Source organism: Ciona robusta, chromosome 14, assembly GCF_009617815.1.
Source record: "Ciona robusta chromosome 14, ASM961781v2".
Classification (NCBI taxonomy): domain Eukaryota; kingdom Metazoa; phylum Chordata; class Ascidiacea; order Phlebobranchia; family Cionidae; genus Ciona; species Ciona robusta.
In genome coordinates this window covers 2043222-2058118 of record NC_143248.1, presented here as the reverse complement: position 1 = coordinate 2058118, position 14897 = coordinate 2043222, and the positions used below count along the sequence as shown (strand labels likewise).

The following is a 14897-nucleotide window of genomic DNA, read 5'->3' as shown; positions in this document are numbered from 1 at the left end:
CAATTATATCGGCCGCCGGCCGCGTTTACGTGAATAGCTGGCCACCCGTCAATCAAATGGGATAGGGATCCCTAAACATATAATATTCCATAAATTCATATAGCAATCAAAAAAGTTATATGATAGCAATTAAAAACTACCTTTTATAGTCGTTTCTTGCGATTAAAATATCTTTGAATGTTCTGTTTCCTACCAAATGTGACAATAAAATAAAATGAAAACACGGGCCACAATATACGAACGTGGTTGCATATTCGTATTATTTATTCTCTGTATTGTTACTCTGGCAGTTCTTTGTTTTGGTCCCTAGTTCTGTTCTCACATTTCTTTGTTTTAGTACTCGCCTAATAATTAGTTCCGTGCTTTCGGCGCCGCGCGTGTTAACGCATTTCTTGTATTAGGTTTATTTCGCGTGTGCTGTTTAGATCGTGCAGCAGGTAGTTGTGTAGTTTGCCGTTTAGTGTTTCAGTTCCACTTCTAATATGTTATGCTGTCTAAGTGAGTCCTTTAGTTTATATCAGAGTCCGACTCTGGTTTATATTATTGTGTGTTAATTGACGAATGAATAAAGATTCGTAATATAGTATAGGGTTGAGGAAGACAGGGCACCTTTAGCACATAACATTCAAATATCCTGATCGTGTTTTAAACAATTAACAACGGTCTATATGGTGGTCGTGAGGATACGGTTTTATAAATATTTAAATGTTCTTTGTTTACTACCAAATGGGACAAGAAAATAGAATGAAAGGTGTCCCATCTTGCCACACCCTACGATACTAGAATTTTACTCATACGCAGGGAAGCATGTAGTTTTATAAGTAAATTAAGCATGAACTCGTCTGTTTCTACTTCCCAGCACTCGCATCCGTCCCAGAATGGTTGCGGAAATGCAAACATTGTGGGCATACCTACTATCAACGAATTAGAGCTCGGTAAAGCTACTTTAATCGGCGGAGGAGGTTTTGGTCAAGTTTATAAAAGACAATGGAATCTAAATGGCGAACCTCTGTATGTGGCCGAGAAGGTGCTTCTAGACAGAGGAATACCAGATGTAAAGTAAGACTTATGTGTTTTTACTTTATTGTTTCAACGATACAGATTATACAGCGTTTTGATGATACAACTTTCGCGCCTTTTTCATGTGCTTTTATACTTAGTGTGTTTTAACGACTGTCGTTTTATCAGGTATTTGCCTTCTCTTGGAGGGTAAAATAATACCGTTAGCACCTAAAACCTATATTTTTGATGCTCTTTTAGAGTCTAAATGGTTGTATAATTCGGTAAATGTTCTTTGTTTAAAAAAACTGTTGAGAAAAGAGAATAAAAAAATTCATATTACTATATGCAAAACAATACTAAACACTCATCATATCGAGGTATTTTTCCATTGCAAGTCAAACAACACGATTATTTCCCCGTTATTCAAACATTTCTACTTCGTTCGTGAATTAATTCAAACAAACGCTACCACACAAAGGAAAATGAACGAAAATGCTTTGTAATTTTACACGAACTATAAAGCGAGTCTGAATGCCATCCATTATGCATAAACCCTTTGCGGTTTTCCACACGCACAATTTTTACTCTAGCCCAGTGCTCTTCAACGTTTTATGAGTTGGTGAACCCCTAAAGTTGTTGCGACAAACTCATGCACCCCTGATTGCTTTAACGTAAAGCTAATGAAGTTTCACAATTTCCAGTGATACAAGATATAGAATTCATATAAAAAAAATGTAGGAAAGTGGCTAAATTGGTTAAAAAAGTTTAAAATGAAAAAATATTGCTAAAAATTGTTGAAGTTTGTGATGCACCCTTGTATACCTTTTTGCACTGGTGCACCCCTGGCATATTTTGGTGCACCCTAGGGTGCACCGTGCACACCGGTTGAAGAGCACTGCTCTAACCCATTAGTGACCACTGGGTTCAAGGCTCGACGCTGCTACCATTGTGGGCGTATGTGTCCTTGGGCAAGACACTTAACGGCAATTGCTCCAACCCAGTGGTCACTAATGGGTTGTCTAAATTATCAGCCATACATAAAAAATACAAAAAATCCAAAAAAAATAATCACTCACAAAGTAATACATGGTAACTCGTAAGCTGGCACGAGGTGATAAACCCGTGTTATAACGACTGTCGTTTTCCGGCCACGCAGAGATAAAGTAAGTTACATTCATTCATACTCTAGCGCACGACGAAACTTTATTTAAACGACCGAAAAACTATCGATTGGTGAAAACGACGGAAAATATTACTGCGGCGAATATTAAACGTAAAGAGGTCTTGGTGAAAATTATTTTCGGAAGTTAGGAAATTATTCCATAGATAAGTTAAAACCAACTTTATACATATTCATGTTCTGGTATTATCGGCTACCTAATACCTATGTACTAGGAACGGAACGGTACGCAAACACAAACGTTCGTCAGTATAGAGCAGTGGTTCCAACTTTATCTACTCGCGTACCATATTTTGGTCCATGCAGCGTTCTCGTACCATCAACAATAATTAGTAAAAAGCTCCAGAAATCACATATGAAAAAAAAAACAATGAACCTGTACTTTATATAATTCTAGCTATACTTTCGTTTTGACATGTTACTAACTAAAGACTCGTGAATATTAAACAAAAAAATTAGCAAAACGTTTTACCGTACACTCGCTACAGTGCTACAGCACAACTATTACAAAACTGACGGATTTTTTACTTCGTAATAAATGACGTTCTATTTCGTCACAAAGAAGCCATGTTTTACAATCCAATGCGTCTGTATCGTTTGATGCTGCTTTGAGCACAGATTTAATAGTTTACATGAATTTGTGTTACGCTATAAAAGCCCTCCTATTTTCTGTTTGAGGAGGGCAGTAGGAGCTTTCTTATACTCTTGCTGTTTTCAAGTTTGTCCGTAGCTTGATTCCACCCGTTGTAAACTTTATGGAGTCGTTAATGTCGAGAAACAGGTGCGTGCTTAAACTTTGATTGCACCCCTCACACGTCAATACACCAAGGGAATTAGAATTCGGTAAAAAATATTTAGTAGGGTGGGGGAAGATGGGACACCTTTAGCAAATAATATCCAAATATCCTAATCGTGTTTTAAACAAAAATTAACAACGGTTAATGAGAGTCGTGAGAATATGGTTTTATAATTCTTTAAATATTCTTTATTTACTGGCAAATAAGAGGAGAAAACGGAATGAAACGTATCCCATCTTCCCCCACCTTACTATACACATGCAATATCTTGCTCTTACTTAGGATGGGGGAAGATGGGACACTTTTAGCAATTAATATCCAAATATCCTGATCGTGTTTTAAACAAAAATTAACAACGGGTAATGAGAGTCGTGAGGATATGGTTTTATAGTTCTTCAAATATTCTTTATTTACTGGCAAATGGGACGAGAAAATGGAATGAAAAGGTGTCCCATCTTCCCCCACCTTACCATACACATGCGATTTCTTGCTCTACGTAATTTATGTCAGTTAAAAGAATGCTTACAACAATAACTAAAAGACCATTTGCGATCGTTCGGTGTGAACTTAATAAGTCACTTACGTACCATCTGGGAGCCCCTTGCTTACCACTAGTTGATACACGTGCTATAGTTCGGGAACCACTAGTATGGAGTATATACACATTGGCAACAGTTACGTTTCATTTTGACTAAAACAAATGGGAAAAATGGAATATTATGTGCTAAAGATGTCCCACCTTACCCCACTGTAGTATATCTGCGGCTATACCTCCTATATAATATTAATGACACACCAAATAACAAACATACTTTATTTTCTTTATGCACACTTTTGTTTCTATTAGAAGTTTAACATAATTAAAATAAATGGCGCCTCTTTTCACTAGGTGTAGCGACCACGCTTATTTTCTTCCAATTAATTGTAATATGTTTTTAACTGTAAATGTGTTTTAACAACTGTTGTTTTGTCGCTATATCCTGTCTTTTTGTTTAAAATATCTATAAATCTTTGCTACCGTAATCGAAGAGACAAATAAAAGTTATTATTATCATTATTAAGCTTTTGTAAAATTTGTTTTTCAGTGACCAAGGCAATCTGAGAAAAGAGGCAGAAAACCTATGGAAACTGCGACATCCAAACATAGTAGAACTCCACGGCGTAATCTTTTCGGAACAGAAGTTTAGCATCATAATGTCGTATTGTGAATTTGGTTCTACAGTTCATTTTTTCAACTCTCTTTGCAATAATGAAGACACTTGGCCACTTAAGATGAGGATTTCATACCAGGTGTAGTAAAGCAGGGAATTCCTAATGGCACCTGTTAATTTCCTAGAATTTTTTGTGACTCTTAACTTTACAGTTAATAGAATAGTTCTGTGGGGTAAGATGGGACACATTTAGCACATAATATCCAATAATCCTGATCGTGTTTTACACAATTAAGTTGAATTAACAATTAAAAGGTACATCCTAAAACACCATTGTGTTGGCATGGTGTATGTAAAAGGACACCTGAGTCCTAACTTGATGCTGCTCTGCCATGCAAGGATAACTATAGTGGCATTCATTCTTCCACGCACAGAATTCTATTTCATTTTAAATTTTCATCACTAAAATCTTAAAAAGAATTTTTTTTTGAAAAATATTGTTTAAACAGTTCTTTTAATGGCTACAACCCCCTAGGCATCCAGTAAAGCATATTATGAAGTTAATTAGTTAATATTTTTTTAACAGGTTTCAGATGCCATGGCATACCTTCACGGGTTTCCTAAACCAATGCTGCATTTGGATCTGAAAGCAGACAATGTTTTGTTGAATGCTCAGCTTGATGTCAAAGTAAGACTGAACTATATGAGTATATGTGCCTTCTTAAGCATAAATTAATAACTACTGATAAATTAATAATATATATTTTTTTTTCAATTACCAAAATTAAATTTCCCATACATTTGTAAAGAAACTGCTTGAATAGTTATAGCCTACTCTTTTTTATCTGTTTTTGCACTTATTTACAGGTATGCGATTTTGGTTTGTCAGAAATGAAAACTTTAAGTCGTATTACTCAAGAACTGTTGCCGAAAGGTTTGTTTTTTGTCAGAGTTTGTTTAATTGTACAGGTTGTGTGCTTATGCACACTTTTTTCCCATCTGTTTAATTAAATGTTGTTTACTTAATTTACATTGTATTATCAGTAGGGTGTGTTGGTCACCCCTTTTATCCAAAAAATTATTTCCTTTCTTTTTTATCAATAAGCGTGTTAACAACCGTTGTTTTACCGTTACTAACCGTCTTTTCGCTTTTTTCAACTCTCTTGTTCTTCGTTATCGTGACCAAAGAGACGAAATAAATTTCATTCATTTATTAACTGTAACTTTTTCTGTACACTGAAAAAAATTCACTAACATGTTTGGTTACTTGTAAGCAGGCATGAGGTGTGTGAAACAGAACCCCTGTGTTATAATACCTGTCATTGCCTGTCACAAGCTTTATTTATTTATTCTATATTTTTATATTTAGAAAGTAAAAGTTCACATCGTTGTGGGACTATCTCTCACATTGCTCCTGAAATTTTACAAAACCCGGACTCTCCTGCTTCAACTTATGCAGATGTTTACAGGTAACAGAAAATTCTACAATCTATTATCATTACTAGGTTGGGGTAATGGGCCAATCCTGGCCTTAATCCTAGGACCCATTGCATGCCATGCTGCGGGACCTCGCCCATATAGAATAGAATCCATTATTATTAGTAGACTACTTTTTCATCTTGTCATGCGCAACAACTCTGGTATTTCTATCTATATGGGTGAGGTCTTTTTGTTAGGCAGGTAAGGGACATTTGAATCAGGCACATTGTGCCGACACACAAGGTGCTACCACATGTACCTTAACAGATGTTGAATCTTGCTGCTTTCTCAAAAGTAATCAATATAAGAAAATTGATAAAAAGATTTTATCTCTGGAAAAAGTTATAATATATAAGCTAATTGATAAAAATATATTATCTCTGGAAAAGGTTATAATATATAACCTGAACAATAAAAAGATATTTCTCTGGAAAAGCACACTGAAGGCCTACATGTTGGCTTTAATAAATTATTAATTAGTATTTGTTCTAATTGTCCTCGCAGTCAAAACAAACATTAATTGTCTGCACAGACAAATTGATGTTGTTTTTAAGTAAATATAACTACCGCCCACTTGAGCAAGGTGTCTACAATATTTCAACAAAATTTCCAACATATTTTATTCGATTTTAAACTTGAACCTGGTAAAGCATAAAAAACAGCAGGAGATTTTTCTTTTAAATTACTCAATTATAACCGCATGTCAAGAATGCATGATTTAACAAAGTTAGCTGACAACTGGGTAGTTTTTTCATGTGAAACATACTTGTGCAATAAGCATGACAAAATAGTGAGTGATTTTAAATGCACTTTCGGAACTTAGAATATACACACACAAAAACAGAAGGAATCTTTAATAATAGTACTAAATGAGATTTTTGTATTGACGCCTTTTGTCTGATTCTGGATATGTTTCTAAGCTTCATTAAGCTCATATAATGACAATTCTTTTTGGACTGACAATTTAAATATAATTCCTTTGTTTTTAATTTATGTAATATCTTTATGTTTAATTTTCAGTTACGGAATATTTTTGTGGGAGTTAATGGCACAGACGCAACCTTATGAAGGTAAAAAATAAAAAGTGAAATTTTTGGTAATTTAAAAAAATTATAATAACAAGTGAAATTGGTATCATAAATAAACCGTCAGAAAAGCTGTTTTAGCTTCATAGAATTTGTAGCTATAGCATAAAGTAACATACCTGGTGACTTGTGAGCTGGCATGAGGTGTATGAAACAGAACACACGTGCTTTAACGACTGTCGTTTTCCAGCCACTTGGGGATAAAGCAAGTTACATTCATTCATTCATTCACATTCATTCTTGAAAATGTTTTCATATTGTTTGTATATTTTTTTATTGAATATTCCAGCTGCTCTGAGGAACTTCAAAGACAGTGATATAATTAGGGACATAGTTCTAAAAGGAGACAGACCTGATCCAGACATTACTGGTCCCCCTTCACTACTAGAAACAATGGTACAAGCATGGAAACATGAAAAGAATGACAGACCAGATTTTTCAGGTAATGAAATTGTTTTGTGTTTTTTTGTAATAACTTGCCTATAGTCACATTCACAGGCTACAGTTTATGTTACCGGCGCCGTGGCGTAGTGGTTAGCGCGCCTGTCTGTAGCGCAGAGGTAATGGGTTCAAGGCTCGTCGCTGCTACCATTGTGGGCGTATGTGTCCTTGGGCAAGACACTTAACGGCAATTGCTCCAACCCAGTGGTCACTAATGGTTTGTCCAAATTAACAGCAATATATAAAAAAATAAAAAAAAATCCCCAAAAAATAATTACTCACAAAGTAACATACATGGTAACTCGTAAGCTGGCACGAGGTGTTAAACCCGTGTTATAACGACTATAACGACACAATTAGACCTATACAAATATTTGAGATCCTATTTTTCTACAGATATCAAAGAGAAGTTAGCGATGAAACAATATGATGCTCAAGAAGTTTCAAATTGTGTTAGAAAGTTATTAGTTCTGTGCACTGTGAGTAAAAAGATTGATTGTACCTACCTGTGTAAACATTTTGTCAATTTTTCTTGGGCTAAAAAGTATGAATTATATTTGTTCTTTGTAATTAAGAACATAAAAATGCAAAAAAAGTAGTATGAAAAATGGCAACAAAAGTTACTACACCTAATACTACACCTAAAATTTACTGTGTACTGGTTTCAGATTGTGAGTTATGCAACCACCTTCAGCAACACTCCTTTGAGTAGGGAGGGTTTTGATTTCCATACCTTGTTAATATAATTATATAATACCTTTATTTGTCTCTTCGATTACGGTACCGAAGATTTATAAATATTTTAAATGAAAAGACAGGATATAGCGACAAAACAACAGTTGTTAAAACACGCTTACAGTTAAAAACATTTATATTTAATTGGAAGAAAGTAAGCGTGGTCGTTACACCTAGCAGACAAAAATTGTTATTTAACTATAAGGCTAACAAATCTTAATACTGTTAAATTGACAAAAACTTAGTGAAATAAATCTCTATTTCAAAGTCATAAATTTTCTTTATTCAGAAACTGTCTGAATCCATAAGATCTAGTGTTGGCCAGAGCAATGTCCATCGTTACCCACATAATGCTTTGGGGACTTACTATAGTGATGATGTACAACCTAACATATAGTAAGAAGGGTTTGGTTTTCTTTTTGAATGTAATTCACTTATTTCTCCTGTGGCCGGGAAACGACAGTCGTTAAACACAGTGGGTGTATGTGTCCTTAGGCAAGACACTTAACGGCAATTGCTCCAATTCGGGTTCACCATTATCAGCCACACACAAAAAAATAAAAATATTCGCCAAAAAATATTCACCCACAAAGTAACCTACTTGGTAACTCGTAAGATGGCACGAGGTGTATGAAGCAGAACACCGTGTTTAACGACTGTCGTTTTCCGGCCACGTGAGGATAAAGTTAGTTACATTCAGTTTTAAATTTCGTCTCATCCATTTTAAGCCCAAATGTCACCCCCCGAGCTTTTACATCGAATCGCGATGAGGAAACAAATCCAAAACAAGTGTTACTTCCCCATATCCATTCTAACACAATAGAAACTGACAGCACACATAGAAGTGATGGTGACATCATAAATGCAGCAGACGCCAGACCACTGTTAACTAATTCAACAGGTAAAAAATTGTCTTAAAAATTAATCTTTTTTTGCTATTATTTTATTTGTTTATTTTTTTTTTTTTTAAATTAAAGAAATGCATAGCTCATCACATTTAATCTATTATTGGGACAATGTTTTACTTTTAATATTTGCGTATATAGTAGGGTGGGGAAAGATGGGACACCTTTAGCACATAATATCAAAATATCCTGATCATGTTTTAAAAAATTACAACGGTCTATAAGAGTCGTGAGGATACGGTTTTATAATTCTTTGAATTTATTCTTTGTTTACTACCAAATGGCACGAGAAAATAGAATAAAAATATGTCCCATCTTTCCCCACCCTACTATATATTGCCACTTTAGTAAAATTTATTTTATTTTTGCTGTTTTATGATCGTTTTATTTGTTTTTCTATATTAATTTACTTTTTTTGATAGATGGCACTGATCATTTTTTAAAGATAACTTCTCCAAGTTGGAGTAGAAGAAAAAAATTCACAGTTTCATTTCTGGTCATTATTGTTCTCTTGCTTGTGGCTGGGTTGGCTGCTTTCCTTGTATTTAAGTTTCGAAGTGGTAAGTTAATGAATACAAACCTTAGACAATCAATTATACTTGAAAATGAAAAAAATAGTCACCTAGGAATGAATGAATGAAGGTAACTTATTTTATTCTCGCGTGGCCGGAAAACGACTGTCGTTATAACCACGGTGTCGGACCTATAAAGCCGGACCTATAAAGTTACGTTTGTGGTAACTTGTAAGCTGGCACGAGGTTTATGAAACAGTACACTCGTAGTATTACGACTGTCATTTTCCATCCCCGCGAGGATAACGCAAGTTACATTTATTTATTCATTTATTTAACTATTCTTAAATAATAGCTTCTTAGAGTCTGATTGCCTTTTTACAAAGTATTGAAGTATTTTTTGGATAAAACCACTTGCAGTACATAATTGTATTTTATTCATTAAATTTTAGTCAAAAATCACAATTGCTTATTGTTAAGCTGACTGTCAATCCCCTGCCTGGGACCAATCTGGGAGCCACATATGTACAAAGAATCCTGTTGAAGGGAAGTATCCGTCTGGTACAACTTGCACACTTACATGTAAGGCAGGGTATGGTGTAAGGGCTGGGTCATTGGTGTCGCTGTGTGAGACCAACGGGAGTTGGAATGCAAGTTTTGGTAGCTGTGTGAAACGTAAGATACTAAAAGAACTTCTTTTTTTAAATGAATGAAATTTATTTTGTCTCTTTGATCACAATAGCGGAAAAGTTTATAAAAGCGAAAAGACCGGTAGTAACGGTAAAACAACAGTTGTTAAATCACGCCTATTTATAAAACAGAAAAAGAAATAACGTTTTTGATAAAGGGTGTGACCGTTACACCCTACAGAAAATACACTAAGAATTAATTAAGAATTTTGTAATTTGCTGTTCAAACGCAACACTAAAATACCTGGACACAAATCCAAAATTGATAATGAGATATTGTATCGAACATATGGTGTAAAAATAAATATTACTTGTTTACTCCAACTCTCTGGCTCTCTCTCTTTCTTTATTGACCGTTCTGCCAATTTGGCTGAGTTGGCTCTTCTTTGGCTATTGTTGGAATCTGGCTATCATTTATGATTTGCGTGATCGTCAATACAACTGTACATATTTATCAAGAGGAGATTAATTAAGTTATAGACAACAGTCGCTTATTTGTTAAGGCTAAAACTGCAGCCGCGTTCGAGTTAAACCTTAGCTCCTGTATTACTCTTATACATAAATTTAATACTTTATTCTTACATAGACTCCTTAGTCAAAAAACTATAAGTCTATAAAAATATTTTTTTTATGGCTATGACATATTTTGCTTTATTTCGTCTTTAAATTTGTAAACCTATTTTACAGTTGGCGTGTGTTCTCTTTTACCTGATCCTGCAAATGGTGGAAAAACAACCTGCACCAATCATAATTACGAGATGTCAATTTGTTCTTATTCATGTCCTTTTGGCTTTCAGTTGGCTGGAGATAAAAGTTCTTCTTCTACTTGTAAAGTCATTGGTGGTGACATTTCTGATGCTGTATGGTCAAGCCCAGTGCCATATTGTGAAAAAGGTATCCGTATTCTCTTTAAAGGTTGTTTTCTTTAAGTTTTTATTAAAAAGGTCTTAAAAAAGTTTTGAAAATGTCTTCAGGATAGTGCATATTGTGAAAAAGGTATCTAGTAGAGTTAAAATTGTAAGCATTGGCTTAATTTACACTTTATGTTTCTATTAATAAAAATTAAAATTACTTATGTTTAGTTACAGTATTTCTCTTCGTATTAATGCAGATTATAATTACTTCTTTTTAGTTACAGTATGTCTGTTAATAAAAAATAAAATTAAGTTACAGTATGTCAATTTTTACAGAATAATTTTTTTTTTAAGTTATAGTATGTCCTTCTGTACCACCATCTAGCACTGGTGATGTGACATGTTCAACAAATGAAGATCCACCAAGTAACGGAACTGTTTGTAAAGTGCAATGTCATGAAAATTATGCGGTTAAGGGCAACATAGGTGTTCTGTGTGGAAAAGATGGGAAATGGAATTCAACTATTCCCTATTGCCAGCGAGGTATAACATTGTCATTTTTTAATTTTTTTTGTTGTTAGAATTAAGAGCAGTATGTTACTTTGTGGGTAATTATTTTTGGGAGATTTTTATGTGTGGCTGGTAATTTAGACAACCCATTAGGGACCACTGGGTTGGAGCAATTGCCTTTAAGTGTCTTGCCCAAGGACACATACGCCACAATAGTAGCAGCGAAGAGCCTTGAACCCATTACCTCTGGGTCAGAGGCAGACGTGTTAAAAATTTATTGAGTTAATAAAATATTCCTAATAATGTCACTCACTTCTTTAATTTATTGTCCCAAAAGATTAGTTCCCTAAAATATACATTCTCTAACGAAGCAGCGGAATATTTTTACTTTTACTGAATCTTTTGTTTTTTTTTTCACAGTATGTCCATTGCTTGAATTTGAAGAAGCTGGCACTTATACATGCACACACTCGCGTTTTATTACTTCTGTATGTACATTTAACTGTGGACCAAATTTCATTTTACTTGTAAGTAGTTTGTATTAATTTTGAATGAATGAATGTAACTTACTTTATCCTCGCGTGGCCGGAAAACGACAGTCGTTATAACACGGGTGTGCACCTCGCGCCAGCTTACGAGTTACCAAGTATGTTACTTTGTGGATGATTATTTTTTTTTTGTTTTTTTTTCTCATTTTTATGTATGGCTGATAATTTGGACAACCCATTAGTGACCACTGGGTTGGAGCAATTGCCGTTAAGTGTCTTGCTCAAGGACACATACGCCCACAATGGTAGCAGCGACGAGCCTTGAATCCATTACCTCTGGGTTAGAGGCAGGCGTGCTAACCACTACGCCACGGCGCCGGATTTTATTTTAACAACTATTGTTTTGTCGCTATATCCTGTCTTTTCATTTAAAATATTTCTAAATCTTTGCTACCGTAATTGAAATGACAAATAAAGTTATACAGTTAAAAACATTTACATTTAATTGAAAGAAAATAAGCGTGGTCGCTACACCTAGTTAATAAGTCATTGTACTATACATACTTTACTGTTAAAATAAAACTATTACATATTTAATGATCTGGTGCTATGAGAACAGAACCAACAAAAATCTAGTCCAACCACTAAAAGTAATAGAGAAATATATTTTGCCTAAATGGCATCATCAGTCTCTTATTCAAATTGTTTCTGTTTGAAAAAAAGAATGACGATGCCATTTGGACGAAATATATTTCTATATTACTATTATATTTCTATATTACATCATCAGTCTCTTATTTAAATTGTTTCTGTTTGAAAAAAAGACTGACGATGCCATTTAGACGAAATATATTTCTATATTACTATTAGTGGTTGTGACTTTTTGTTGGTTACCTTCGTTTTTGTAGCACCAGATCATTACTGTACTTTACTATACAAGAATCGTTCAACTATATGGACATTAGATCAAGGTCGATTCGCGGAATTTATTAGTCATTACATATTTAACTATTAGAACTTGGTATAGGGTTCAATCAGATCTACCTGTATGCCTCGTGGGTCGTGGACAAACCCGGCACCAAGATGTGTATGTCCGCAGTGCCGTGGGGGTACCAAATGTGAATACATCCGTACATGGAATGACACTTTATCACAAATGAAAGGAGCTTTGCAAACACACAGCGTAAGTTAATTTTTTGGAAAGCTTGAGTCAACATATTTCGGAGAAATGTTCACAGCTGCTTATCATTAACCCCAATGACTTGCCGGCACTAGTAAAAAATCCTCTGGACACGGCAGAATAGGCTGTTGGAAAGTGTTGGAGGTTGGTGGTTAGGGGTTGATGGCTAGGGAGTTAGTGGTTAGAGGTTACTGGTTAGGGGTTAGTGGTCGGCAAATAAGGTAGGGAAGGATTCTTTACTAGTACAGACTTGCCATAGTAACCAAACATGTTTATGAACCATTACTTTTGGATTTGGTTATTACATCTCAATTTGTGGAACTTTTATTAATTATACAAGACTCTTGGTTATAAAATTTTACAATCTTTGGATTGACTGATGTTGCGTTTGCTTATTTATTGCACATGAATGAATGAAAATTGCTTTATCCTCGTGTGGCCGGAAAAAGACAGTCGTTATCACACAGTTTTTCCGTTAAGTGTCTTGCCATAAAACTCATACGCCCACAATGATAGCAAAGACGAGCCTTGAACCCGTTAGCTTAGAGGTATTACAACAAATACATTGCATCTGTTTCTTTTTAGAATTTCAACTACGACATCAACGAATTGCTGTGCACATCTCAGGTCTCGAATTCAACATCTTGTATTTGTAGAGACGTGAAAACAAACAGATCAAAGCAGTGTAACAATTACCAAGATGAAGAGACCGCATGCACACATAGTCTTGCTTCATTAATATTAATGATGTCATATAATGGTGGTTACGTGCTCCCATGTGATGCCGACTCAATGCCTTTAACTTGTAATTAAATTTTCTTATACATCTTGGAGAGAACTGTCAAGCTTGTAAAGTTCAGAAGATAAAGTTTGTTCAATAAAATGACGCTTGTTAAGCACATAAGTGGTCAAATAGATCCTATTGTCGAGCACGTATAAGTGGTCAAATGATCCTTTTTCGTCAAATAGTTGTTCTGGTTGGTATTTGGGGACTTTTTACGCACTTATCTGAGTTCTCATTTTTGCATTTCTAGTCTTATATCTTTTTACTAAAATCAAATTACAAATTTTATTAATTAATTTTCAAACTAATGCTTAGAATTAAAACCGCGCATAATTAGCAATTAATTAGCCTTTTTTTTGTGGCGGATTCTTCAAGAATTCAGAATTTTCCCTACTTTATGGTGCTATTAGAAACTTAAAACTGTAAAAATAATACCCAAAAAAGATTAGGCTCTTAAAAGTGAAACTGTCCTTCCACCATATTTTTCTTCACTCGCATAATGCGAGTAATACCCTTTTTGCATGGTAAAAAGTTAATGCGAATAATGATCCGCATTAACTCGTCATATGATAACTCGCTAACCGCATTATTTTGCATGGTTATTTGTTGATGCGCGTATCAACATTGAGTTAGCTTACTTAAGCGCAATATTGTTAAATCTAGTTTATAAAATAGGTTTTGATGCTTTGTGGGGTTATTACCAGCTAAAAACTGTAAAAATAATACCCGAAAAAGTTTGGCTCTTAAAAGTGAAACTGTACTTTCACTATACTTTTCTTTACTCGTATAATGCGAGTAACAACCAACCTCCTACAGCAGATGACACGCTTATGACGTTATGCGTGTTAACTTTGTTTTTGCGAGTAAATATGCGAGTGCTTACGCGCATAAAAGTGACCATGCAAAAAGGGTATAACAACCAACCTCCTACAGCAGATAACACGCTGATGACGTTATGCGTTGTAACTTTGTTCTTGCGAGTAGGCTACTTACGTGCACTATGGTTACCATGCAAAAAAGGTAATAGATTCATTTAACAACTTTCCAATAGTTCTCACAGACACCGAGCAAAAATCCTGTTTAGAACAGGAAGACTTTGTTAAAG

The 14897-nt window shown here is 34.7% G+C and overlaps 1 protein-coding gene and 1 long non-coding RNA gene across 3 annotated transcripts; one reads left to right on the top strand and one right to left on the bottom strand.

The window, feature by feature from the left end:
- The first annotated feature begins 758 nt into the window (after positions 1 to 758).
- LOC149724858 (uncharacterized) lies at positions 759 to 13912 on the top strand. Of its 2 annotated transcripts, none has more exons than XM_089892133.1 (17): positions 759 to 1059; positions 4065 to 4269; positions 4717 to 4818; positions 4998 to 5064; positions 5500 to 5599; positions 6630 to 6679; positions 6984 to 7136; positions 7532 to 7614; positions 8160 to 8266; positions 8599 to 8771; positions 9198 to 9335; positions 9768 to 9869; positions 10664 to 10870; positions 11185 to 11373; positions 11761 to 11867; positions 12856 to 13011; positions 13594 to 13912. In XM_089892133.1, the coding sequence occupies exons 1-17, from the start codon at positions 833 to 835 to the stop codon at positions 13819 to 13821; spliced, it is 2394 nt and encodes a 797-aa protein (XP_089748259.1). In that variant the 5' UTR covers positions 759 to 832; the 3' UTR covers positions 13822 to 13912. The 2 variants fall into 2 exon arrangements, with proteins under 2 accessions (XP_089748259.1, XP_089748258.1); XM_089892132.1 differs by having other exon boundaries at positions 763 to 1059; positions 9768 to 9962.
- LOC149724857 (uncharacterized) lies at positions 12007 to 14864 on the bottom strand. The gene is made up of 2 exons (XR_016386474.1): positions 14717 to 14864; positions 12007 to 14599 (listed from the first exon to the last, which is right to left on the bottom strand). It is a non-coding gene; the product is annotated as an uncharacterized LOC149724857 (long non-coding RNA).
- Positions 14865 to 14897: the final 33 nt, after the last annotated feature.

Excerpts from the sequence above, each read along its gene's own strand:
- LOC149724858 (XM_089892132.1), top strand. The coding sequence starts at position 833 with ATGAACTCGTCTGTTTCTACTTCCCAGCACTCGCATCCGTCCCAGAAT. Across the intron at positions 5,600-6,629 it reads ACTTATGCAGATGTTTACAG|TTACGGAATATTTTTGTGGG; the intron begins GTAACAGAAAAT and ends TTTAATTTTCAG. Across the intron at positions 7,615-8,159 it reads AGTTATTAGTTCTGTGCACT|AAACTGTCTGAATCCATAAG; the intron begins GTGAGTAAAAAG and ends TTCTTTATTCAG.